This window comes from Agelaius phoeniceus, chromosome 5, assembly GCF_051311805.1.
Source record: "Agelaius phoeniceus isolate bAgePho1 chromosome 5, bAgePho1.hap1, whole genome shotgun sequence".
Lineage (NCBI taxonomy): Eukaryota > Metazoa > Chordata > Aves > Passeriformes > Icteridae > Agelaius > Agelaius phoeniceus.
Genome location: NC_135269.1, coordinates 69,458,869 through 69,486,048, shown reverse-complemented (window position 1 = coordinate 69,486,048; position 27,180 = coordinate 69,458,869). Strand labels below are relative to the sequence as shown.

The window sequence follows — 27,180 nt, the reverse complement described above, 5'->3', positions numbered from 1 at the left end:
TGGATGGATTTAGATGTGAAGGCTGAGCATGAGAAGATATTTGGTGGGGCTTTTTTTTGGGGTTTGGTTTGTTGTTTTTCTCCTGACTTCAAAGTGGTTTGAAGCCTTAGATGCAAATCAAAGTCTGGGATGCCCCTCAGTGAACAAGACACGCTTGGCTACACTTGCAGCTGTGCAGCTTTAAACTGTTTTTCTGGAAATTAAGTCCTTTTTTTTTTTGTTTTTCTTCCTTAATGAAGGGTCAAAATCCTACTTCTGCTGGCACATCAAAAGGCTTTTGGAACACATGGCACACAGCTCTCTGAATGGATTATTTATATTGCTCAGTGCAGTTGGTTTCACAACACAACTTCTGCTTGTCTGGGGGGTTCTGCACTGGTAAGGGTTGGAATAAATCCTGTGCTGTGCAAGGTTTTGACTGGAAATAGGTGAAAACAGCTTCCCTATTGGAAACTTGCTCCCTGTTTTGAGGAATACTGGTATTTTGGAGTTTTGCTCTTGCTATGGGGCTGCACAGTGCAATCCTGCAGTGGGTGAAGAGTGCAAATTTGGCCAAAGCAATGTCCTTGTCCTAAACTGGGTTGTGAGTGACATGATCTTCATTTTAGCTCTTAGCAGAGGCTGAGAAGGTTCACAATCAGCAACAGCAGGACAAGTAAGATGTGGGGTAAGGTTCTCCCTCTCAATCCTCGCGTAGCCAGTGCTGTCCCAGCAGCCCTGTTCCCTTCTCATCTCTGAAATGGTGCCATGCAATTGTTTCCATTGCACTCCAGAGTGAGTGCTCAGCCTCATTCCTGAGCTGTCTGAGCAATGTGCAATCACTGGGCACATCCCAGTGAATCCAAGTGCTCTGTGACACTCTTGGAGATGAGAACAAATGCAACCTCACTGCAATGGCTGCACAGAGGTCTGGGAGCTCTCTGGGACAGCATGAAGGGCTGTGAGGACCAAGCGTGAACATATTCCCCCTAATATTCTCAATATTCTCATATTCCTCCCCATATGAGAGAGGGAAGTGTTGTGATGTCCTTTTCAGAGCTGTAAAAAATGGAATTTACAGTCCATGACCTGCCTTTGCTCTTGGGGCAGCAGAAGCACAAACTGTTTTCCCATGTCCTGTTCTACTGTATTTAAAGTCTGTGGTTAAACTCTCATTTCAATGTGGGAGTAGAAGCCTGTTCTTGCCTCCTACCAAGTGTATAGAGACTAAAGAACATCAATGACCTTTCATTTTCCACTGAAATCGCTTATTCCCAACTTATTGTTAACTCATAGGGGGTTGTTTCAGTCTTCTGGTAACGTGAGCCTGTCCAGCAGCATAAAACACACACAGCCTTAGCTCCAAAGCTTGTTTTTTATCTTTGCCAAATGAAAGCTTCACTGCAGTGTTCACTGTAAAATATTTATTGTGAAATGGATAACTGGAGCCTTCAGGAGACCTTGAGTATATTGCCCCAGGTGCTTCATTGGACTTGATCCTTGTCATCTTCAGGACCTGAAAGAAATGTGTTTCCTTGGCTGGAGGAGGAGAAAAGAGGAGCAATGATGAATTATCAGCAGTAGGTGTGTGTTTATATATATTATATACATATCTATATACAGAGGAGATGAGGGAGAGCCTGAGCCTGTCCCTCCCTGCAGCAATACACGTGGACAGCACAATGTGGGAGGAGAGGGGAGGTTTCAGCAAGGACAGCATGGAGACACCTGCCAAACCCTGGGGTGTCCAGAGATCCCCTGCCACTTCCCTGTTTGCTCTGTGCCAGTGAAAGGGGAGCTTGTTTGGGTGTGGGCCCTGGGTGATTTCCTCCTCTCTTCTTGGGCAGAGATGTCAACTTCACAGCTGTTCCTCCTCATCTCTTCCTGGCCCACAAGCAAACTGCAGAGCATTAAACCTTATTATGATTATTATTTAGTGTTATTATTCCACACTCAGGACTGTGCTGAAGGCCTTGCCTTCAGCTCTCTCTCGCAGGGGAGGTATTTCTCAAGATAGCAGGGCCCAAAGCAGTAGTTTCTTCTTTATGTTCTGTTCCAAAGTACAAGCCTTGGCACGGGTTTTGTGCTAACTGAGCTCTCTGTAAGGATCTTCCAGAGTGCAGTTCAATCTTGCTGGTGCTTTTTTGGCTGTTTCCAGGCAGCACATGGTGTGAGTAAAGAAACCATGCTTGCCACCTGCTCTGCTGCCACGGTGCTTGCAGCACTAACGAGCTGATCAAGCAACTGGAAAATCACCACCCCACCCCCAGCAGCTGGAGCTCCAACAGCAACAATATGATTTAATTGTTAAATATGAAAAAAAAAAAAAAATCAGTCAAGATTGAACCTATTTCTGTAGGTCCCTGGCAACTGTTTTCTCCTAACACATGGATGTCATTTAATTCCTGGAGATGCTTCCACACCCAGCCTCCCTCCTTTTCAATTCTGGAAAGGCAGTGTATTCATGAGCTCAGTTTGGCCTTGCCATGTAAATGTCTTTGTGGTTGTCAAGTCCCCTTTGGACAAGTTCTTTGCTAAAACTCCCCTGTGGCTGATCTGTAGCATTGCTCAGTCATGCCTCACTTTAAAACACAGCACAGCCTTGCAGTTTTGGGTTTGGAGCACCACCTGCAGTGGGGGTGGCTGGCAGACCCTTCTGTAACCTCCTGCTGCCAAATTCCTGCTGTGCGCAAATTCCTGCAGGGTAAGGAAGGAGAAGAAGCCAGGGGAAATCGGGATGAAAATTTTTTGACAATTTGGAATAAATAAAAACTTCCTCCCTGATTACAAAAGCAGCTAGAGTTGTCTAGTAGAAATTCAAGAGGCTGCTTTGTAGGCTCACAAGCTGTTGTGGGTGCTGGGTTGTCACCCCTTAGGAAGTTTTAATCTTTGCTGAGCAGAAGGGGTGTAATGCTCAAGGACAGCTTCCAGGTCTGCTGGAAGCTCATGGTGGAACTTTGTTTCTTCCTGAGGGAATCAAGGCTCAAGAAATCACCAACCCTGCAATGTTATTTAAATTGAATTATGCTGGATTAACTGCTCCATGGAATGGGAGCCTGCACCACTGCTGTTGCTGCTGAGGACCAGAGGTGCTTTTTAAGCACACAGCCTGTGTGCCAAGACAGCAAGAAACCCCATCAAGGTTTACACCACTGTTTTAAGGGTTTGTAGTGATTCAGGGAATGTCATGTTAAGTGCCAAATCCAGACCTCATCCCACTAACCAGGAAAGCAATACCCTCCTGTGGCCTGTTGATTTAAGGGTTTGATTTTGTTTGATGCTAATGGGTTGCTGCAGATGAATATGCACCCACCTCTCCTCTCTTTTTGTCTTTCTCTCCTTTCCCCATGGACCAAGGTTGGAGCAGGTGCTCCAAGTCACTTCTTTGCAAAGCCTATCACCTCAACAGGCACTGTTCTGTATGATTTGCTTTTTGTGGGGTGACTCACCAGCCCCAGGGGGCATTGCATAGATCCCTGCATGGGTTTATTTTAAGGCCAGCAGCCTCTGCACTGTTCACTGGCTTATTTCTCCCCCCTTCCCACTGAGAGAGCATCAATTATGCCTTTAACCACATCCTTTCCCCCAGCCTTCTTTTTCTTCAGGAATTTGATGAGCGTTCATTTAGCATGAAAGACAGACAGCTGATTTCCAAGGACAAAATCCTTGGTTTCTTTGGCACCAAAAGGTAAGGAAATACTCATAAGTTGCCTAGAACAGGCTTCAGAAGGGCCCTGCTGTCCCACGTGCTGCTGCAATGCATTGCTGTGACTGGTCCTAAAGGCTGTTGATTGTCCCAAAGCTGGTCCCCGTGTCGAAGGGATGAGAAGCCAAATAGTCCTGGTAGCTCCCATCGATCAGTTTGTCCGCGTTGTTTTTGGCAAACCAGCACTCGACCTCCTGCTGCCCATTGTAGATCCTCCTCTGCTTCCACACCACAGGAACCAGCCTCCCCTTCACCTTCAGGGTGTTTGTAGGGTTTGCCTTCAAGGCCTCTGTTTGGTTCTGCTCGACCTCCTGATGACTTGTGTTTAGGGATTCCTGAAGAAGTTTAACTTCATGGCTCAAGAACTGACCTGCAAGGCAAGATAAAAGAAGAGTACATGACTGGCTGATTTGTGCCTGTTTATAAATTGTTGTGGTTTGGTGGTTTGTTTGTTTTTTGGGTTTTTTTTGGTAGGATGCATTTGAGGATTCTCAGCCTACGGATCTTCTCTGCAAGAGCAGGATGAATCTTGTTCCTGTGATTCATTTCTAAATCCCACAAACACAGAGGTTAGAATAAATTCCTATTTATTTTTTTCCCATGGGTCACTAAAGAGCTAAAGAGGTTTTTAAGCTGCCAGTAGTAAGTTCCCTTCTGTGGGACATGGTTACTAGAGGTTAATAACCCACACAATGTCCATCAGCAAGCAAAAAGTCCCAGGCCTGAAGGTTCAAGTTCTGTTCCCTTGCCTTCTTGGGAGAAAGTTCTTCTAGGCCAAACCTAAGTGTGGATTTAGAGGTTTGTCAGTGAGAGCGGCCTGAGTGGAAAAACCTCACTCCTAAGGGACCATCTCCTCCTTCACCTGGGGCTGTCTGAGAGGCACAGAAACTATGGCAGAAGTTTTAGAGGTCTGCTCCTGTACATGACCAAAAACATCAATACTTCTCATTGGCTGAAGGAACACAACCATCTGGCCATTTGCTCAGCCTACCTAAAGCCTAATTCCTTCAAAAGGTAGGGCTGGCTCTTCTTTCATTTCACATTTGAAAAAAGGGGCCCCAAAAATTTCTTGGGGAAGATTTGGTTTCTCTCTGTACTTGGGAGCATCAAGCATGTGTATTCTAATAGGAACTGTACTGAACAATCATTAAAAGGATGGAAATGTGAAAACCAGGCACAGCTGGGATAGGGAGAGATAGCCCCTACAGGAAAAGACAGGAGAGGAATTGGAGGTACTAGAAAGAGAGAAGTTGTTTGAGAGAGGATGTGAAAGTCTCACCTGTGAACTTAATCCCCACCTGCCTTGCTCCTTCCCTCCTGTCTCCACTCAGAAACACCATTTTTGTCTGATTTACAGCTCTGAACCCGAGAACCTGCCACCTACCCAGTAGCCCATGGGAGTCAGAAGAGAGGCCTTTACTGTTGGAGATGTAGAACCCCAGGTGATTCCTCTGGTATGGGGCTGGCTTCTTGTAGTGGTGGATGAGGATGACGAAGCTGATGGAGTCCCGGATGGTGACGGTGATGTTGGAGAAGGCAGAGATGGACACCTCCAGGCTCCTGCTCCTCACGACAGCACTCCGGCCACAGGACAGGACAAGCCTCTCCCCATCATCCAGGATGACCCTCTTGGGTGTGATCTCCAGGTAGGACCTCTCTGGCTTGTTGCTGAGGATGGTGATGGTGCTGAAGTAAGTCCGCTGCTTCTTGTGGCCGTTGGGCGGTGCAGGAGCTCCGATCAATTGTCCATTCACAGTTACACCTTGCAGGAAAACAATCAGTAAGTGAAAGCTGGAACCCAGGATCACAGGCCCACAGAGCAGCCTGAGCTGGAAGGGGCCCAGCAGGAACATGCCTATTGTCTCAATGACACAAGCCTTGTGACTGAGGACATGTAGGCTCGCCACCTCATGCTCAATTATTTCACTTACCAGCATTCAAACGAGTATAATCAGTCTGTTATGGAATTGTCACCTCATACAGAGCACATAAATTTACCCAAGCTCAGAAATACTGGCCTTCTCTGCAGGCAGGTGCCCCCAGTCCCATTAATCACAGTGTACACAGTGCCACAAAAAGAACCCCTTTTGAGTATTCTAAGATGCAGATCCCAATGAGTCAATTAAAGCCTAAAAGTCCTCAGTAAATTTCCCAGTCATTTTAATATTTGTTGTGACCTATTGTCCATAAGACAGTGACTCACTTCCCACAAGCCTCTGAAGACTGACAATTAAGGAGGAGGCTTGTTGCTAACCCAAGCTAAACCCAAGCCATTAACACTGAAATTAAATGTCTCCATATCCCATTATTCCTGATGAGATCTCTCATTTCTGTCTTCAAAGATTCAGGGTTCTAGTGCTACAGAGTCTGTTTTCCTCAAGCTCATTCTGCATTTGAGCCACAAAATCATTCAAGCAGTAGCACAAACAGCCTGTGAAAGAAGTTGAAGGGAAACATTGCCTGGAGCTGTATTTTGTATTTTTAAGGCACACATTAACAGAAATATGGGGGCTAGACGACTGCCACACAGAACAGAATCTTACAAATTTATTGTGGGGTTTTGTAAAACAAGCCTGTGAATTGTCTCTGGTTTTGACACCCCTTTTCTCCCACTATTGCCCTGAGCAGGACATAATCTGCTTATTAGCTGTCCTGCTTAGAATTCCAGATGGGATCAGACCATGCTTTGGCTCAGATTGGCTTGGGTAAAGCAGATCCTGAATCATGTGGTTTTTCTCAGGACTGTCATGACTCTCCAGCCAGTTTGGTGGATTCTTTACTAAAAGAGCCATGGTGCTTAGGTACTTTGCTCTGTCCTAAACCAAACAATACTGTGAATAAAGAGGGAATTTCCCACAGCAGAGCAATTTTGTTGAATCCAAACCTTTTCTCTGCAAGCTGTGACTTTGTAACTGGGTGAAGTTGAACCACAGAAGAAACTTGTTCTAATTTCCTATCAATTCCTCGCCTGAGGCACCTTGGTGCTTGGTCTGCTGCAAGGCTTGGCCTTACTCTTTGATTTTCCTCCACAAGAAACTGCTTGACTTGGCTGCTCACCAGATTCCTTGTGATCAGAGACCAGCCTGAGAATGTCCCCTGGTTCTCCATCAATATTGAAGCAGACAGAGAACTTGCTGGAGGGAAAATCAATGACGAAGTGAGGGTCCCCATCCGCTGAGAAGAGACAAATGTGGAAAAAGAGACAAATGTGAGGGGCTTACACAAAACTGCAGCATCCAAGATTGCAACAAAACTGCTGTTTAAAGTGTGTTTGTCCCTGTTTTTTTCTAAGTCCTCCTGGTTTGTTGTTTTTAGAGGGTCAGACGGAGTTTGCCAGGAAATGCCAAGTTTTGCTTTGTTTTTCGCAAAGATTGTTTTGTTTTTCTCACAGATGAGGTTGGATTTTCAATGACAACTCAAAACCCAAAACAGTCTAGATGAAAATCAGGATATTTTCTTCCTGGAATATAATTTTGGTGATTTATGGGAATTATCATGTAGGTGTTTTGAACTCTTCTCCATTCTTTTTTGGCAAGCTACATCCCCACAGCACACAGAAATGTACTCTCTGACCAAGGGCTGCTGCATGGCTCCACCTCACACTGACCCCTCCTGGCCCTCAGTATCATACTGGAGCAGTCAACAGCAGCTGTTGATCCTACAATCCTAATTTTTCAACAATCCTTGACCTACCATCAACTATCATTCAGCTGCCATTAATAAGGCAAGCCAAAAATGCTATTTTCTAAGGTAAAATTGACCCTATCAAGAGAAATTCAAGTTCTTGATCTGGACTTATTCTTCAGTGTTTAATGCATGTAAAATTAAGCAAAGATGCAGGACAAACAGGAAAATTGTAAAATACTACAGAACTTTCTCCTTTTTCTATTGTCAACAACTTTTTTTTATATTTCAGCATTATTATTTTTAAAAGGTTTTTTCACTATTTCTAGTACAGAGAGAATGTGTTTCTGCTCTACCCTAACCTGCAGAAATCTCAAATATGAGGATCAAGAGTTATGGATCATCTGCCTTGCTCACAGTCCTTCTCGTTACTGATCCTCTCTGTATTTTGGGTTTGTTTTCATTTTTCTCCCTGCTCTGTAGGCCTGACAAACAGAATTTTGTAACCACTTGGATGGTTATACCACAGTGATATGCATCTGAGGTTTCCATAAATCAGTCACTATTATTTTGCATTATGAAAGGCATGAAGACAGGCACTGACCTGAAGTTTTGGAGATTTTAATCCTCTGTTTATCTTGCCCTCTGCGTATACCTAGAAGTGGGGAAGGAAAGCTGTTACAATTACTTACTGAGCAGCAGAAAGAAACATATTTTAAAAATGTTCCCCAAATATTATTCAGAGAGGTTATGGGATATATTCCTGCAGCCACTTTAAGTTTCATGTAGAATACCAATTTTTCTCCAATTGTTTCTACAGAGCAGTAAATGCTTCAAGGGGGTGAGGGGCCTAAAAGTTTTGCTAAAGACTACCCAGCCCACAATTAGCAAAATTAGTATGAAAATCTCAGCTTTACCCCTCAGTTCATTGTCTAGATCACCCCTGTGCCAAAGTTAGCCATGAGATATTGCCCAGAAAAAGGATTTTTTACCAGAACAAGGTGATTCTTCTCTCATACCTGGTGGGGCCTTGTGCCCCTGCAGGCTCTGCACCTTTTCCCCGATGCCATCAGTGGAAGGGCTGATAAACTCCTCCTGAGGTGGCTCCGAGTGGAGTCCAGCCTCTTTCATCTTCAGAACAGTGAAGGGGGTAACAAAATTGTAAGCCAGGGCCATGGACTTGGCTTTCTCCATCAATTTGTCCTTTTCCTGAATGTCATCACTCTTCAGCCGCGAGTTGAGCAATTCCTTGATGGTGAGGTAACTCCAGGCCCTCTCAATGTAATTATTGTCACCTTTGCCATCCTCCAGGCCAGGGACACCCCTGATGTCATTTCTGCTGGGCAGGTCAATAGCCACATCTGTTTTGAGCAGGATGTACTTCTTGGAATTGCTGGCAGTCACCTCCACGTGGAGTTTATCCGAGGTGCGGTTGATGAGTTTGCCGGCAATGATAATTTCAGAGCCATTGAAGTAGTTGGGGAAGAAGTTCTGGGTGACCTGCTCCACATCGTCTTCAGGGTAATCAACACGGATGTCAGAGAGAAGGGGAGTTCCTATTTCATCATAGAACCTTAAAGCAAGATAATTTTTCACTGTTAGAACTGTGTGAACACACTCTTGCACTGGTACACCAATAAGGACACAGTCAGGTTATCTAAAATGGCTCATAAGTCATTCAGGGGCAGTCTGAGCCATCAGAAACCAAATTTAACTACCACATCCACTCTAACTTGGCCTAGAAAAACAGGGTGGTGGGTCTCTGCCCCTAGGGCTTTTCAAATCCTGAGTGGGCAAAGCCCTGAGAACCCTCATCTAAACTTGAAGTTAGCTCTTCTCAGAGCAGCAGATTGAATTACAGGATCTCCAGAGGTCCCTGTCAACCAAAGTTATTCTCTGCCTCATTTAGATTTTAGATGTTTAGATGCCTGTTCCTTAGGCATCTAAACAGAATCTCTTAAGTATGTTCAGAACCATCCCAGCATGGCCTGGGAGTCACTTCAGCTGTGGTTCCAGATCTCTGCAAGGAGATATTTGTGAGCACTTAAAAGTAAACTATTGGCTTCCAAGATTCACAGCAAGCACCCCAGTTATTAAAAAATGTACTTAGATGAGGTGCTGTTACCCACAGGTTTCTAGTGGTGTTACACATGGTATCCCAGAGCCAGAAACTGTAAGGCCAAAATGTTAGGTCCACCAAAGCTGAAGAGATTGCAAACCAAAGCCTCTGAATCTCTGAAAGACCCCTAGATTGGGTTGGTCAGTGTAGGACAGGCAGGAGTACAGTTTTCTGAGGGCCAACAGAGAAAGAAAATCAAGAAGGAATCTCACCATGCCCCCATAAATGAGAACATTTCCAAGGAATGGAGGAATTCTAGCTGCTATGTACAGGCACCCTGGCACAAGGGAACTCACTTCTCCCTTCCTCCTGGCTGATTTTCTGTGGGAGCAAGGCATGGCTTTCCTGGCACCAGGGAGGTTAACCCTTTAGTGCCTTGTTAACGTGACCAACCACACTTGTGAGAACACCTCGCACCAGGCAGCCAAGAAAACCTTCCCAAGGCTCAAAGCCCAAGTTTACAGTACTGTGTTTTCCCTACAGCAATGTGCTTTTGAAGGTTCCTCCCAAGCTGCTCCAAGAATACCACATTTCCCATTCAAATGCCAAACTGCTCATCTCTTGGCAAGTCATTTGAGTTTAATTTGGTAAATAAACAAAGAATTGGCCTCAGCCCTTTTTCTAGTTCAAGCTGCATTTATTTGACACATCTGGTTAAACAGACTGTCTGGAAGCTAAAGTCACACTTTCTGCTTTATTCTCTCTCCAAGGGAACCCAAAGCCTGAATTGGTTGACTTTCTTTTAAAGTCTGTCTGAGCACTCATTGTCTTTCATGCAGAGACCTCACCAGATTTAAAAACATGACTAAATTAAACTTGAGGACACTCTGTAAATTAACTTCTGAGTTGTAACAAATGGTGGAGATACACAACCTGTCTTAGAATACAATTCAAGGAAGCATCTGTATAAAAATACAACCCGCTGAGCATAAAAAAAAAATTACATTGGCATCCATTTAGCTTTTCCCTCCAAGTGAGGCTTGAGTTGGCCTCCAGCAGTGATTGTGCTTTTCTGTATAAATTTGGCACCAGGTGCCAAATGGGTTTGCCATGACTGAGCTTGATAAACAGGGAGCTGCTCATCAGAGAGAGGCGTTTGAACAAGTACTTGCAGCACTGGGCTCTTGCAGCCCAATCCATCAGAACATCCTCTCTCTGCCAGGGAATGCCACTTGCTATCCAAAATACATGTCCTGGGGAGGAAATGACATGGGTGGAATGACAGATGCATCTATAGAATTTAGTTTAGAAGGAATTCTTGTACATGCATTATTCCACAGAAGGCAAAGCCCTGGTGGAAAGTGCTTGGATTTATTGCTCCAGAGGAGTTAGGCATGAGCCAGGAGAGAGGTCAGTACTCAATAACTGTCTTTTTTTTTGGTTTCTGTGGTTAAAACACTAACATTTTGTGAGCAAAAGCCAAACATTTTTATTTGGAAACATTGACACATTGCCAAACATTTTGGTCAGAGATGTGGTCACGCATCTTTCTGCTGTTCCTTACCAGGAACTGATACTTACCCTTGGACTACAGCTCCCTTATCACAGAAGAGCAGCATAATCTCTGGTCCTACTGAAGCATGAGGATTTCAGGAAATTTATGAGGAGTTTGGGTCACAAAGAATATGGAAATTAATGGTCACAAAGAATGAGGAAATTAATGACTACATGGCTATCCCAGGAATGATCTTAATGTATTTTTCCAAGTCAAATATTTCAAATCTTGGGCAGAAAATTATCATTTTCAAAAAATAAAGAAATAAATTTTTTGCTCCAAATTGGAGTCTTCATTCCTGATCCCCTCCATGCTGTTTATGTTGTTGATTTGATGTATGAAATGCATCCTTTCCTCCTACCATCTCCCTGTGAGGACTTGGGACCTGTGCCCCCCCGCTCTCTGGGTTTACATGTCCAAAAAAATGATCTGAATTAGGGAAACAAATTGTTGTTCTGAGGGGCTGGGAGCTCCAGTACCTTTCAGGGGGTCTGCTAAGAAAAAGGGAATTTTTGGGTAGCCATTCAGAGTATCCAATCACACTCTGCCTCTCCCAACCAGAGCTGAGCCTCAGGGAAACTCCAATTTCTCGCCATATCTCATTAAAGGATTTTCTATCCCAAAATACTTTCCCAGAGACCCCAAAGAACAGAAAAAGCAGAACAAACCCCTTGAGGTGGCTGGCTGCATCCTCATCCTCCTGGAAAAGCCTCGTCATGCCGCAGTTCTCCAGCGCCATCCTCTCCAGCAGCTTGTGGTCCACGTCGTTGCCAATGCCGATGGTGAAGAGGCAGAATTTATCCCTTATGGCCTCCTTGGTGTTGCTGAGGATTTTGGAGGACTGTGTTTCCCCCACAGTTGGCCTCCCATCCGTGAGGAAGATGATCAGGGACACACTCCTGGCGTCGATGTCGTTCTGAGCAATGTAATCATTCAGCAGCTTTGCCCCGGTCTGCAGGGCCCCGTTGATATTAGTCCCTGGGAAGGTACCAGAATGATTAGAGATCATTTCTTCTGCTAAGAGTGGTGTGAATAATTTCCCTGAGCTCCCTTCAGTGAGGTGACAGCTTCTCTGGACATCAGGATGCCCCTTTTCTCCACATGAAGTTGCTCTAGCCCTCGAATTCAGTTCAGCTCTGTTACTCAGCATGAGTTTGGCACAGCTGTTTATGGTCTTAAGAATTGAATTATGAATTTCAGTTTGTCATGTGGAATTGCTGTTGAATGTCTCAATGTACAACAATCAGCCTGGTAAACAGTCATACTATGTCTGGCTGGTACAAACAAAAATTGTTAAACTTAATTACAGGACTCTCCCAGATGATATCTGGACTAGGAAAAGTTCTGCCTTTTTTTTTTTTTTTGAAGGGCACAACACTTGGAGTCAGGAAAAAAGCCTTCAAATTGGAAAACAAGTGGATGGGCTCCTTCTTCACACCCCAGGGGATAGAAAGTTTAAAGGGAAGAGCTTGGTTAGCTGAGGAGTGTGTTTGCACAAAACAACTGGCTAGCAAAGAATAAAACTGCCTGAAGTGGGGTGGGAGGGAGAAAACAAAGTAAATATGGGAACAGATGCACATTAGAATAGGCATGAAAAGGATCCAAGCCCACTGTGTTAAAAAAAAAAAAAAAAAAAGGAAAATGAGTACAAGTATTGCCTTTCTCCATGTATTTCTAGTCAAAGCACAGAGGGATTGGCTGTGGGACCTTTGCAAAATCAGCACATCGGGGTTAAAAACAGCTCTTAGGAAACAAAGCAGGTGAAATGGGTTAAGAGCCATACACAGCTGACTCCTGGGGGTCTGGAAAGGGAGATCTACGAAGGTTATCAACAGGATGTGATAGAAAGTCAGCACAAACCTAGAAACTCAGTGTGCACAGCTCCAGTGACTGCAGCAAGACAAAGAACAGGAGAGCAGCAAAGACTTCTTAAAAGTCCTCAATATCCTGACTGTCTTCTGCACAATCGCTCTCAACCAAAAAACATGCACCCAAATATTCTAACTTTCTCAATCTCCAGGCAGATCCAAAATTTCAGAAAGAACTTTTTCCCCACAACCAGAAGTAAACTGTGTCACATAGCAGAGTGTGTAATTTAATACTCAGTTCTATCTTAGAACTACCAAGCATTGAAAACTGCCTTTTGCCATATCCTCAGGTATTTAGCAGCATGATTTTTCTCCTGTTTCTTTGGTCTGTAAGTACAACACAGGGGTGTAACCACACCATGTTCTTTGTGTGTGTTCGTGTTCAGTGGAAGATATTCAAGGAATAGCACCTTTATAGGGAAAACAGAAAATAGAGTTAGCCAAACCTGATAAAAACCTGAATTACCTGTGGTGGAGAATCGCCGTGGAGAATCACAGTCAATAATTTCCTTTTACTTTTGTTCTCTGGCAGGTTCATGGGCAAACCCAGCTGGTTCCTGCACAGCTCTCTTGGCACTTCAGGAGTAAAAAGCTTTGTTCTCTGAGTTTTGTCCCAATTACTATTGGTCATTGTTTAACTGGGCAGGTCCCTTCACCACTTCCTAAGCAATTCCTCTCACAACACAAGCAGCACAGCCAACCATCCTGTTTGCTGTGTTTTTCCATCAGAGGGTTTCCTCTGCTAGGAGTGGTCCCTGCTCAGGGGCAGCCATGGGAAGGCCCTCCCTGACCTTCAACCAGCTGTGACCACTTCCATGGGGAAGGGTTTGAAAAGGTCATTCTGCAGCTCTCTGGGCACAGCTGCTGGAATATGTTTGATTGCAACCCTCACTGTAGTTTGAGATTTTTTATACTACTGTCCATAGCCTCACAGGAGATCTATGAATCAAATTAAAACTCACACCTGCACTCTGCCACTGTTCTGGGGTTTTCTCTGCCCACCTCCCTCCAGACAACAAGGCACAAGCAAAAAGGGCTGAGAAATTCTTAAAATATAATTTTGGTAGAGACAGGAGGACAGTACTGGGTGAGAAACTAAATCCTGCAGAAGGCAATCCCACACCCCACAGTGTGTGCTCCATCCCTGGGGTTTCCAGCCCAGACAAAATCGTGACCCTGCTTTCACAGAGCCTTTCAGAAACTACACAATACTGGCACTGTGTGTTCTTTGCCAGGGTATGTTTTCATCTGTGTCCTCAAGAAATAACCTTGGAGGCTTTCCCATTCCGAGGGTGTCACCAGATAAGCGAGAGAATGGAATCAAATTTGGTTTAATGAGTGTATGGAATCACAGACTAATTTTGGTTGGAAGGAACATTGAAAGTCCATCTTGTCCAAACCCCCTGCAATGGGCAGAGTCTGAGAAAACCTTCCCACCATGTATGTTAATAAAGAACACATAACCTTGAGTGGAGATGAAGGGAACCCTATGTCCCATAACCTAAATCCCAATGCCTTTTTATTCCATATGCTCCAAGACCACATTTCCCACTCTTTGTTCTGTTGTAGTTAACTGGATAGCACAGTTAATCCCATCTGTATCTCTGATCATACCTCCAGTGGGTGACATGTTATGGATGTACTTTTTGGCATCCCTGATGTTATTTGGAGTAACTGGCACCAGCCTGTCCTGCTGCCAGACCTTGATTCGGTTGGAAAAGCCAATGATATTGAAGTGGTCTTCAGGCCTTAGGTCCTGGAGAATTGTGAAGAGAGCTTCTTTGGTCTAGAAAGAGAAAAGAGAGAGCTATTGGTTTCTCTGGGTCTGGATTGAAGGCACTTGAGATGGCAGTTCATGTTCAGGCTCAGCTGTTCATTATTTCTTATCAGTAAAACAGTCTCACTACTGTGAGTTCTGCAGCTTTTCATTAGAAGGCACAAAATGGCCAACAATCTCTTGCTACAAGGGCTTTTAAGACTAAACTATCCAATTAAGAACTGACACCTGGATTATTTTCCCTTTTAACCCAATTACTGATCCCAAAGAGCTGCAATGGGGACTCTTCTGCCCAATTACAAAATGCCACCCAAACCCATGAAGAAGAAGGAAGAAGAAGCATGAAGAAGAAACCCAGGATGACACCCTGTGCCCTCCATCTTGCTTCCATCCACAACAGACTAAAAATCCCAAACCCTGAATTTCTCACCAAGTGATACACCTACACTGCTCTCTATAATCTATTTCACACTTTTGTGGATTCCAGTCCATCTTGAAGTTTGGGAAACTTTCTCCATGAATGAGGGCCAAAGTCAGCCCAGCTCCCCTGGGGGTCAGGGCACCCCAGAACAGACAGAGAAATATTCCCAGTACCCTGGGTTTCCACGAGCAGCAGACACAGCTGTCAGTGTTTTAGTGGGTGAGAATTTAGTTTCAAGATGTTTACTGATCTTTTGGATATTTCTACACTGCCATTTTGGCTGATGAATAAAATTGGGATGTCCTTCCCTATCTCAAAGCCTGATCTCTGTGGTGCCAGGGGCTGGGCAAATATGAGATGAAAAACAACTTTTGCCCAAAAGTTCTTGTGAGGCACATCTAGACCTAACTAAGCTTAAAAATCAGGCATCACAATTAGGATAAAAACTCCAAGTGACTGGGAGAACCATGTTCTGAATTAAGAGATAGTGAATAATAATGACTAATAACAAACTCTTAGAGTTTGTCTGACACCCTCTAGACTGTCAGTAAGCTGCAAGTGGCATATATTTAAAATAGGTAACTTATAAGTTAAAAAACCAGTAAACATGTCAAAGGATGCACATTCTCTGTTCATAATTAGGATACTATTGCTACATGTGCACTCTACTGAATAGTTTCAGCAATGAATAAATGTTTAGGTTAATATATTCAATTAACTAGATATAAAAAGAAGTCCTGACTAGTCATTGCAGATTCTACCTGCCAGTCAGTTTTGTCCCAGGCATATTATTTTTCATCAATATGCCAACTGTTCATCATCCTCTGTAAACACAGGCAACCAGAGTGAGGAAAGCTGGTCACAAGATGAGTTCTTAGCAAAGGAGGTTAAGGATCCTGGCTTCTGGGAGAGCCAGACCACTGAGGAAAAGGCAAGAGGGAGACTGCAGAGGTGTCCAGCTCCCCACAGTGAGACCAGCTTGGATTTAGCAGCCATGCAGCTGGGTTCACATGGAGACAGACTTCAGCTGAGTAAGACATGGAGAGGTTGCCCAAAAGCAGCCTCTGGCCATGCAAACATACCCTATATTTGGATGCAAAACACATGGGAGGAATATGAGGCAATATCTAGGCAGAGGAATCAGCAGATTCTCAGCTCAGCCCCTTCTTGGCCTCCATTAAGCCTTCAAATTCCAAGGAAAGCTATGCAAGAAATTATATTGTGTGCTCACCAGCATTTAAAGGTTCCTCTCATGCCTGTCAGGAAAATACATGAAGGGCTTGTCCAGAAGAAATGTAGGAGTAATCAGCAGTGCTGGAAACCACATAAGCCTAGGCCTGATGTTGCTATGTAAAGACAGTTTGGAAAAGGGCTCAAAGGACTGATCAAGCTGTGTCATCAATATCCCCCTGGATTCTGCATGGCAGATGATGATGCAATGATGCAAACAAATCTAATCCTCACAGCTGGTGCCTTGGCTCCCAGTCCACCTGGAATTAAGGGGAATATTTCCCATAGCTTCAAACATTCTGGAGCCAGGTCTGGAGACTCTCCCTGCCTATTTCTGTCCTCTGTACAAATAATTTTGCTCTGCAGGGATCTCAGGCTTAATCCCTCCACTTGCTTAGCTGGAACATTCCTCCACGTCCCACCACTGTTTCAGAGACAAGAATATAAAAGCAAATGCTGGTGGAAGAGATTCTTTCAAAGAGAAAGCGAGATTCCCATCAGGTTCACATCATGATGTGCACCAAACACACCTTCACAAAGGTGAATTCCTGCCCCAAACATGGAGGCTGCCTCCAGTCTAACAGTCCATAGAAAATGGAAAAGTTGGGTGAAATAATCAGCTATTTGAAAAAGGATGGAAGGTTTTAGTCTCTCTCATCTGCTCTTTTACAACACCCTTTTTATTGGAAAAATGCTTTAGATAATGGATGACATCACCCTTCAGAGACACCCTCCATCAACATCCCATTTTACATGGAGGAAAACCAGGCTGCTTTTGTAATTATGTCAAGGTCAGAAAGTGAGAGGTTCCCAAAACCTGGGGTTCCCAGCCCTCAGTTCAGTCAGCCAAACCATCCCACACATGCACAGGCAGCAGTCACACAGCGGAGAAAAGGACTCTTGGATTATTAATTCCACAATAACAAGGTTGGCCTGAGTATTTGTCCCTCAAAAAATGGATCAAAGTAAGCAGAAAGTTAAAATGGAGACCCTCCTATCCTGTGTGTGAGCAGGCCTCAGTGCCAAGCTCTCCTGAGGGAAATTTGGGCATGTTGAAGGGTGTTAAAGGGCGTTAAAGCGAGGAGCAACGAGACCCCCACAACTCCTTACATACACATCCCCCCCTCCACCCCAGAAAGGAGAGAAACAGAGGTTCCTAGAGGCAATGATTTCAAGAAAACCTCCCCAAATCTCATTATCTATATTACAGCTCTGATTATAATTAACACTGCTTGACCTCTCCCATTACAAAACCCCTCTCTTCAGTTTTTTTCCAATTCTGTGAAACTGCACTTTTCTCAGAGGGATTTATTGGGCCCAAATAAGCTCTGCTGTTTCTGAGAACAAGGCAAGAGGAGAAATAATCTTGCCTTGGCCTACTTGCAGAGAGGCTGCATCTCACTTCCCTTGTGCTCACAAATTCCTTTTGACATTCTTGCCTGTGTTCAGCCAAAAGAAAAGGAAAGGAAAAAGTAAAACAACACAGAGCAGAAGTACCTGGGTGTATACAGCATCCAAGCTAGAATTGCAGAGAAGATCAGGAGGGAGCTGAAACACATTCCCAGAAAACCCAGCACTTCCCCACACCCTCATACAGGGGCCAAATGTGGGGCTGGGACCATCTCTCCCCTTCTTTCATTTCCTCTTTGCTTTTTGTCTCATTTTCGTCACTCCACAGAGTTTGAATCAATTTTTCCCAGGAAAAAACTTCTGCCATATTTTAATGGATATGCACTGACAGCCTGAATTCTGGCATCTGTATCCTGTGCTTGCCTCTGCAGCATAAATGAAAACACTTTGAGTTTATGTGACATGCACACAAACATATGTACAAGTGTGCGTGTGTGCACATGGGTTTGCTCCAAAGCAAACAGAGTGAGGGAGGCCATATGGTTCATTCTCCTGCAGCTTTTACTCCATCCTCAGCACAAAAAATAAAGGGTGGGATTCAGCTTTGCCAACTCAGTCATCAGAAATCTGGGCATCACATCTAATCCTGCTCGAGGAAGCCACCACCAGGGAATACTCCATCCCATCTGTTTTGGACAGGTTTTAGGGTGGGCTGAGTCTGGAAGTGCCTGTCTCCAGGCAAGCAGAGAAAGTGGGACTCACCTCAACAACTAATCCTGCCCATCCTGAGCATTCTGGTTCTTGCTGGAGCCAAAAGGAGCTGAACTGTCTCTCCACCTCTCCCAGAGTGCTCTGAATCCCCTGTGCCTTCCTGTTTCCATCTCTCTTCCAGGTATGTCCTAAAGACCACACTCCTCATGGGGTGGAACAATGTGCTTTGAAACCTACCAGCCTTCCTCACCCTCTAATGGTTTATGGACTTCCCTCAGAGTGCTGGATATGATTCAGCAGCTGGCAGGCAAAACCAGCTTTTAATAAGGAGAATATCTTGGTAAAAGTGCACTGCTTGAAATCCTGAAGGACTCAGCCATGGCCAAGTGCAGTTGGTGCCCAGCCCTCTCCTCCCATCTCCACCAGAGCCCAGGCAAGGCTTTGCAAAGCTCTTCTGGCTGCAGCTTCAGCTGGGATTCAGGCTTCTGCTTCAGTCCTAGCAAGGCCACAGCTGGAACTTCTCCTGGCTCCAAGGAGCCAAGAGCTGTGGCTGCCATGGGATTCCCAAACTGCTCTGCTGCCAATGGGGTCCTTGCAGTTCCACTCCCACCTGGCCCCACTGAGTCATTCCACTGAAACTCCTGACAAAGAGGCAGAAAATTAACCATTTCTACCCTGCTGAAGGCCAGGTTGTTCTTCCATGGCTGTGCACATGACACTGGTTCATTTTGGAGATAAGCTGGACCCACTCACACTGAGGAAAAATGGTTTAGGGGTCCAGTGCCTCTGTGCCAGGTGTTGCAAGGTGAAATGCTGTTCCCAACATGTTTGGACATGAATTTGGAGCAAGGATTAAAGCAGGGGATGGCAGGAAGTAACAACACAGAACAGCTGAATAAAAATCCATTTTTACCATTTGGGAATGGTTTGTACATGTCAGAGTCAGGTTTTAAATGAGTGTTTAAAAGAGAATAACTTGGTGGGGGAAGATTCCTGCATTTCCCTCAAATTAGCATGGATAAAATTGAGGTGAGAGGTGCAGACTGAATTGCCACTGCATTTGAGATGAGGAATTGTGCTGGTGAATGAGCTGCCAACACAGCTGGAACCCTGGGACTGAACCAGCCACCTCCAGGGCTACGAAATGTCACCCTCAAACCTGGAGCAGCACAACCCTGGTCTACAGCTGAGGACAGGTGAGGTGACCATGACTGCCAGGGAGTGAGCACAGTTCATGTCTGTGCTTTGTGAATGATGAGAGAGGGGAGGAGAGGAGCTCACACTGCCTAAATTATTGATGTGCAAACAGTGTCTGCTCAAGCCTACAAGGACAGAGACAAGCCAGCTCCCAGCCACCACTGTGACCTTCCTTGTCACGTCTGCACTGACACCTGGACATGCAATATTGTATTTGTGGGGTGCCCCATGGCAGGAAGGAATGATGAATCTGACTCTATGTTCTCAGAAGGCTCATTTATTATTTTATTATATTATATTATATTAAAGAATACTAAACTAAACTATACTAAAGAATACAGAAAAGATACTTACAGAAGACTAAAAAGATAATAATGAAAACTCGTGACTCTCTCCAGAGTCCAACACAGCTTGGCACTGATTGGCCAATGAGTGAAAACAACTCACAGCAGAATCCAATGGAACAATCACCTGTGGTAAACAATCTCCAAACACATTCCACATGTGAGCACAACACAGGAGAAGCAAATGAGATAATATTGTTTTCCTTTTTCTCTGAGGCTTCTCAGCTTTCCAGGAGAAAAATCCTGGGCAAAGGGATTTTTCCAGAGAATGTGAATGCCATATCACAACACAGCTGCTGCCTGTCTGGTTCTTGCTTGCTGCAGGCCCTGCATCACAGCCAAGGTGATTCAGAGCTGTACCAGCCCCAGCAATAGCAGGAGGAGCAAAACTCCCTCAGCTACACTCGAGTTTGGCTGTGATTTGTCCCCCTTGTACCCAGCCCTTGGAGTTACCTCTGACAGACCTCATCTTGCTTTAACACTGGTGGAGCAAAGCATGGGAAGATACACACTCTTGTGAGAAAGCTGAGAGCCTACAGCCTTTTTTGGGGTCAAAGATCTGCCTCAGAGACATCTGGGATGATGTCAGACCATCTGGGCACCTTTGAGGAGGAATCTGACATTTCTTTCACAGTCCCTTGTTTGTCTGGGGAGCAGGGCGAGGGTGAGGCCTGGCTACCCTGAGAGCTGTGCAGCTCACAGGGACACAATATGTGGTTGTTAGGAGCTCTGGCACTGCCAGACATTGGCCCTGCTGGCCAGCAAGGGGAGAATTCAAGCACCTCATTAAAATGCATATCCCAAGCCCACGTATTCACACTTTCCATTGCCTTAGCAGCACTTCTAAGTGTTTCATCCAGCCACCCTGGCAGCAGCTGGGCAGCAGGACTCCATCACCAGTGACACAGCCTCTCCCAGCTCAGCCAGCACCAGGAAACTGCTTGGACTTGGGATCAACCAGCCTAAGAGCACTGCTAGCAGAGAGGAAAGCATTCCCAACCACAGCCTTTGGAAAACAGGACCCACTGACAGGAGGAGAAGCACAAGAATGGCCTGCAGAGAGCAGACCTGGGGCCATCTGCATCCATGTGCTAAAAGATCTGACAACTAAAGACAAAATTTAAGCACCCTTTGTCCTTCCAGATCCCTTGTGAGAAAGCAAATTTGACCAGAAAGGAGCTAAGGCACAAGATGTAAGCTCAGAGGGAATTAGGAAGCCATAGCTCTGTCCAGGAATGAGTCTGAGAGTGCAGCAGTGCAAGGAAGGGCTCAGAAATGAGATCTACAGCAAAAAGGAGAAAAGTACAAGTGAATATATTGCTTGGCAAAAGATTGCAAGGAAATACAGGGAGAAAAATCAAAAGAGCTCCTTCTTCCCCTTCAACATCCTCTGTGCTTTGGTTCTTCTCTTTCCCTTTTCAAACATGCAGAGGCAGCTGATAAAAAGAGCTGGGTTTTTCAAACAGCAACAACCAAAGCTCATCCTGACCCCATGGTCTGTCAGAAGGATAAATTAGTACTGTGACTTAAGGAAAGGCTGGCATCAAAGTCACACCTGAAATGGTGCAAACATGGCCAGACAAGGTGCTGCCCTAGGGTTGGTTTGGGTCCAGAGCCAGGGGGAATGCAGTGGGAACACCACTGCCACATTACAGGGAGCAGGGAGAGCAAAGGTTTGGGCAGTGCTGTTCCTGCTGAGGTTGGAAGCCACATCATTGCTTTCCTTTGTGTCCCAGTGTCCTTTCTGCCCACATAAAATGCTGCTCACACCTGCCAGTGTGACCGTGTTCAAAGAGGTCTTAGGATGAGGGAAGAGATGAGGATCTGACTCCATGTTTCAGAAGGCTGAATTATTATTTTATGATATATATTATATTAAAACTATTCTAAAAGAATATAAGAAAGGATTTCACCAGAAGGCTGGTTAAGAATAGAAAAAGAAGGAATGATAACAAAGGCTTGTGGCTCGGACAGAGAGTCCGAGCCAGCTGGGCTGTGATTGGCCATTAATTAGAAACAACCCCATGAGACCAATCCCAGATGCACCTGTTGCATTCCACAGCAGCAGATAATCATTGTTTACATTTTGTTCTTGAGGCCTCTCTGCTTCTCAGGAGGAAAAATCCTAAAGAAAGGATTTTTCATAAAAGATGTCTGTGACATGCCAGCAACAGGGACTTCTGCACCAAAACCAGGGGTTAACCCCAAAGCCTATCCCTGGATTGTTTCACCTTCCTGCATCCCACTCTCAGAGAGGACAATTGGCCCTTTCTGCCTCCACAGGGAATGTCCTGCAGCTGAGGAACTGCAATGGCCCTCTCCCTGTCAATGTATCTTTGTGTTTTTCTTCCTGGCAGACAAGAACAGCGTAACCAGGGAAAACTCCTTCGCAATCCTGCACAAGAAGCATTTTGTTCAATACTGACACAGGCCTGTCATGGAGGGAGTTTGAATATGGAGTTCTGGACAATAAAGGTCTGTCTACAGTCCATGGTCCAGTCTCCTCCTCCTGAGCATCCCAGATCCTTTGCTGGTCACTTGAACATTGCTGACTCCCTACATGGCCTTAAAAAGTTGTTTTGTTGTTTCCCAGGCTGAAAAACAACCATCCTCTAGAACAAATGTTTGTTCCTATTGCCTTTTCTGAAAAAGGTTTTCTACTTAACATCGAGTAAAACACTTAGCTCCACACTCATCCAGGACACTTAAGCACTGAATTTTTTGCTCAGTAGATGATAAAATTGTCTTCAAGGATGTGATCACTTGTCTAGTAATCATGGTGATAAATACATGAAAAACTAATCTGAAGATCAAAAGCTGATCTGATTTCTCAGGAGCTGGAGTTCCATGGGTCCAGAGGGCAGAGTAGATGCTCAGTCTTTGCACTCTCACAGCAGCATTGAGGATGTGAATAAATGCCAGTGTGAAGATTTACAGAGGCAAGTTCTAATCAGCACCAAGCATTGTTACTTGAAGCCCTTATCCCAGTGCAGAATGGATTACAGTTGGAGCAGTGAACAATTCTGTACTGTAAATAAGGCAAAGGGAAAAGCTCAAGGGCTGTCCCACAGTGTTACACTGAAATAACCCCACTGGAAAGAACAGGGCTGCAAGGGCACACAGCCAGACTGACACAGCAATGTCTGAAGGCCACATTCTTCTCCTAGCTCATTTCTTCATTCCTCTTCATTCTTCTCTTGTGCTTAGCTCATTTTAAGTGGAATCAGATCCCATAACATGCCCATCAGACAGTCAAACCCCCACCCTACCAGCATGATGAAACATTTCCATGGAGATAGCAGCAAAAAGGTCAGCACCAAGGGAAAAATGCCTCATGCCCTCCATGCAGAGCTTGACATCTCTCTCTGCCCATCCTCAGAAGATGGGAGTTCATCCCAGGACACAGGAACTGTTCCAATAATTGGGTACTGTCGTTTTCTGTCACAAAGATCATCCCCAACACAATGCTGGGAAGAGCTGGCACGCCCAAAAGCTGCCCAAAACACATCCCCTCAATTTCAGCAATCAACTGCTGTGTTACAGAGCAGGAATTGAGCTGAGGCACAGCTCATCATGCTCTTCATACTGATAACAACCATCTATCCTTCATCATGCAGCCACTCTGCATAACCTCAGGCCAGAAGCCTGCCAGGTTTGGAGCTCTGTAGCCCCCACTCAGAACAACCCATCCATGGGTATGATCTGCTGGGAGAGATGTGCTGCTCCTCCCTTGGGGCTTCCCCATTTTCATTTCTTTCCACAGGACATGCAGTAGGGATCTTACAAGAGGATGCTAGTGACAGGACAAGAGGGAGTAGCTTTCAACTAAAAGAGAAGAGATTTAGGTTGGATGCTGGGGAGAAATTCTCTGTGAGGGTGGTGAGGCCCTGGCACAGGCTGCCCAGAGAAGCTGTGGCTGCCCCTGGAAGTGTCCAAGGCCAGGTTGGACAGGGCTTGGAGCACCCTGATGTAGTGGAAGATGTTCCTGCCCATGGTAGGAGGTTGGAACTGGATGATCTTTAAGGTCCTTTCCAATCCACACCATTCTGGGATTCTCTCATCTCCAGTGAGTGAAGGTGGTGACAATGGTTTGTTGGTTGAAGCAAAGACACAGCACTTTTGCTTAGGGTTAGCATTAAGCAATGCAAGACCACTAAATAGTTCCTTTAAAAAAGCAAATTTGCCAGTTTTTCCACCTAAGAGTGGCCACAGGCCCTCACAGTCCTCAACACCTGCCCCCATCCAATTTTCACCATTTCCGAACCCCTTCAGCATCTCCAGCTGCAGGATCCCCACTCTCTCCTGCACATCTCTGCCTCCAGCCCTTCCCCTGCCCATTTCCATCCTAAGACACTGCCTCAGGCATGAGAAGAAGCCAATTCTTCACCCAAAACTCTGCAGAGAAGAGAGCAGATGTTTTGGAGGAGATTATGTCACTGCATCAGGCGTAACTATCCAAGCAAAATCTCCCCCAACCATGACACAGCCTCACATCCCTCACTCCTAAGGGACCTCAAATTACATCATGTGGACCTCAGGGCTGCCTGTGGACACTGCTTGATGACAGCAGCACAACCTGGAGGAGCTGACTCCAGCAGGATTCCACGAGAGGTGCCACAAGCACTTCTGAGCTTCAGCTGCTCTCCAGAGCCAGAAGCAAAAGGTCCCAGTTGAGCAACTTGTGGGACACACCCTGGTTTAGGGGCAAGGGGTATTTGCCTGGAAACAGCAGTGTTGCTGCAAACAGTGCTAATCTAATAACCTCAGTCTTGACAAAGGTCTGCTGGTGTCTTTTAGGCTTGGGGGATCTTTGCACAGCCATAACCCAGACATGGGTTTGCCAGCTAAAGAGGCAAGACTCTGCAAAGAGACAAGCACAGGCAAGGAAAATAACCTGCCTAAATTCACATAACAGATCCATGATGAAAACACATGTAGAAGCCAGGTCTGGCTTCCAGGTGTTGCTCCAGCAGCTGGAAAAAAAACCCCTTTAATTCCAGCTTGGAAAGGACTACTAAAGAAAGATCTTTCACTTCACTGACTTTTATGCATTTGCCAGAGCCTTGAGGATACCAAGAGGCTTTAATGGCTCTGCCCAGCCCCAGCTGGGGCCTCCACCCTCTCTCCTGCCTATTTAAGCACCAGCCTGGGCCCTCATCCCAGTGTCAGACCAAGAGCTGTGCTGTCTGTAGCTGTTCTCCATAAACCTCAATGACCCCAATCCATGGAAAGACTTCCCAGCTTCATTCAGCCACTTCCATTTCACTGCAGCTTTGTCTGAGGGTCACTGGGCTGTGTCTGGCACCTGTTTCCAGTTCATCCTTCGATGAACTCAGTGATGGTCCAATTGAAACATCTGGGAGAGCTCTCAGCATCTTCATGAGTTTTCAGTTCAAGCCCCAGCAGCATTCCCATGCAAACTGTGCCCTCACCTTTGCATCCTATTTACTCCAAACTCAGTTAAAGGACTTGCACTTTATAGGTGGTCTGGGATCTTCCTGGGAATTTTTGTCTCTGCTTCTACTGCCCCAGCATGAAGCAAAGTTGGCTGTTAGTGCTAAGACCAGAAGCAGTTGCTCTGTGTCCTGGATACTTGAGAGCATCTTGCTCTGAAGGCTGTTTCTCTGTATGACCCCACCATTATTTAGTAGTTTTAGGGTTAGGCAGACTATTTTGCTTTGTGACAAGTACTTGCGTTCCTCTTGGAGGAGAAATTTTATTATTTTCTTTGAGCAAATAAAGGCTACATAGATCTGCTGTCTTATTTACTGTGGTATTTCTTATATCCCAAATTCACACCTCCAGAGAGGACTGAGATGACACTGCTGTGGTGTATTCCTGGGCAGGAGGCAGCTGCATGGGGCTCCTGGCGCTGCAGGCAGCTCTTCTGTGTTCTCTGGGATTGTTTCTTTCCAGCAGAAATGGAAAACCTGACAGAACTTTCCTCGTCACAGTAGCTTTGAACGCTCTGGAGGCTGTAATTAGAATTAGCATTTTTTCCAAAGCTCCCTGGTGATTTAAGGTTGTTCTCCTGGGCAGCAGCTGTTACTTGGACTGACAGACAACAGGCTCACAGCCAGCTCTGCACCAACCAGCAGAAATCAGAGGAGTTTGGAAGGAGAACATTGAGTGCTCAGGTGCTTTCTGCTCCTTCACCACCCTGAAACTCCTCAGGGGTGTTGATGCTGAGGCTCAGAGGGTGAGGGTTGGGCACACAGAGCCCTCAGATGGGCTCCAGCACTGTGGGTGACTCAAAAATACCAACAGTGCCCCTTGGACAGGCACAGGCAAATGAACTGGAGCCCTTGCAAATCCCCAGCAGGTCCCAGTTTCAGCTGGCTTCCTCCTGGAGCAATTAACCTCAGAGAAAATTACAGTCTGGCACAGCACCACTGACAGGTTGCCAGGCTTGTGGTGAAGCCAACTGCTTAACTGAGTGTGTGGCATTTATTGCCTGTGGGAAAGGTAAGGTGAAACTAATCTGTGGTTGAAACAATTCTATTTTACAGCTGCAAAATACCTGCAAACTCATCCTCTTGTGGACATATTCACAGCTTGGAACATTCTTCTTCTCTTTTCTCACCATGTTCAGTGAAGCTGGGTGCAATGATGGTAATCACAAGGTGGTGAACTTATAACTGGCCCCTTTTTCTCCTGGTTATACCAATGTAAAGCTGCTGTATCCCCTTCTACCTAGCCAAAGGTACCATAAAATCAGCAGGGTGGACTGTTCAAAGGCAGTCATTTTGCTTCATTTTTGCAAATTTTTGTCATTTCTGCAAATCATTTTGCTTCCCAGTAAACCCTGCAGATAGAAGCTCTTCCCCAGGTTCTCCTGGCTGTTAAAAGCAACTATTCCACACAGAACTTGCTGTCTCTTTGCAAAGGAAGGAACAAAGTTCATGGGGATTGTCCTTGCCAGTGGGACAGCAGTAATGATGTGCAAAGCCTTGAGCACATTAATATTTTTTCCCTCATCATTCTCAAGAATTTTCTATTCATGAGCTTCATCTCCCTGCCAGTGCTAAAAGGAGACTGAAGCAAAGGCTCAGATTCCCAGAGGGGTTTGACTGCTGCAACACATCTGAGTCTGCTGGACACCACCAGAGCTCAGAGGCTGTGAAAACAGGAGAAAAATCTTCCCCTCAAAGGTAATACATCCCTTAGGTGATGTGAGGAGAATGTTTCAAGGGTCCTGATCACAGAACCAAAGAGCTGTTAAAGCTGGAAAAGACCTCTAAGATCATCAAGCCCAATCATTAACACGGCACCACTGTGTTCTCCACTAAACCATGTCTCCAAGTGCCATATCCACGTGCTTTTAGAACACCTCCAATGACTTGATCCAAGCTGATCAAC

The 27,180-nt window shown here is 45.3% G+C and overlaps 1 protein-coding gene across 1 annotated transcript in view; it reads right to left on the bottom strand.

Moving 5' to 3' along the window:
* Positions 1-1,388: 1,388 nt before the first annotated feature.
* The window catches only part of ITIH5 (inter-alpha-trypsin inhibitor heavy chain 5), a 48,511-nt gene continuing 22,719 nt past the window's right edge, over positions 1,389-27,180 (bottom strand). Inside the window, exons 8-14 of the mRNA XM_054631815.2 lie at positions 14,406-14,577; positions 11,592-11,901; positions 8,329-8,882; positions 7,914-7,964; positions 6,743-6,859; positions 5,070-5,447; positions 1,389-4,055 (exon numbers count right to left, since the gene is read on the bottom strand). Coding sequence (XP_054487790.1) covers positions 3,757-4,055; positions 5,070-5,447; positions 6,743-6,859; positions 7,914-7,964; positions 8,329-8,882; positions 11,592-11,901; positions 14,406-14,577 — 1,881 coding nt within the window. The 3' untranslated portion in view covers positions 1,389-3,756. The remainder of the gene's footprint in view (positions 4,056-5,069; positions 5,448-6,742; positions 6,860-7,913; positions 7,965-8,328; positions 8,883-11,591; positions 11,902-14,405; positions 14,578-27,180) is intronic.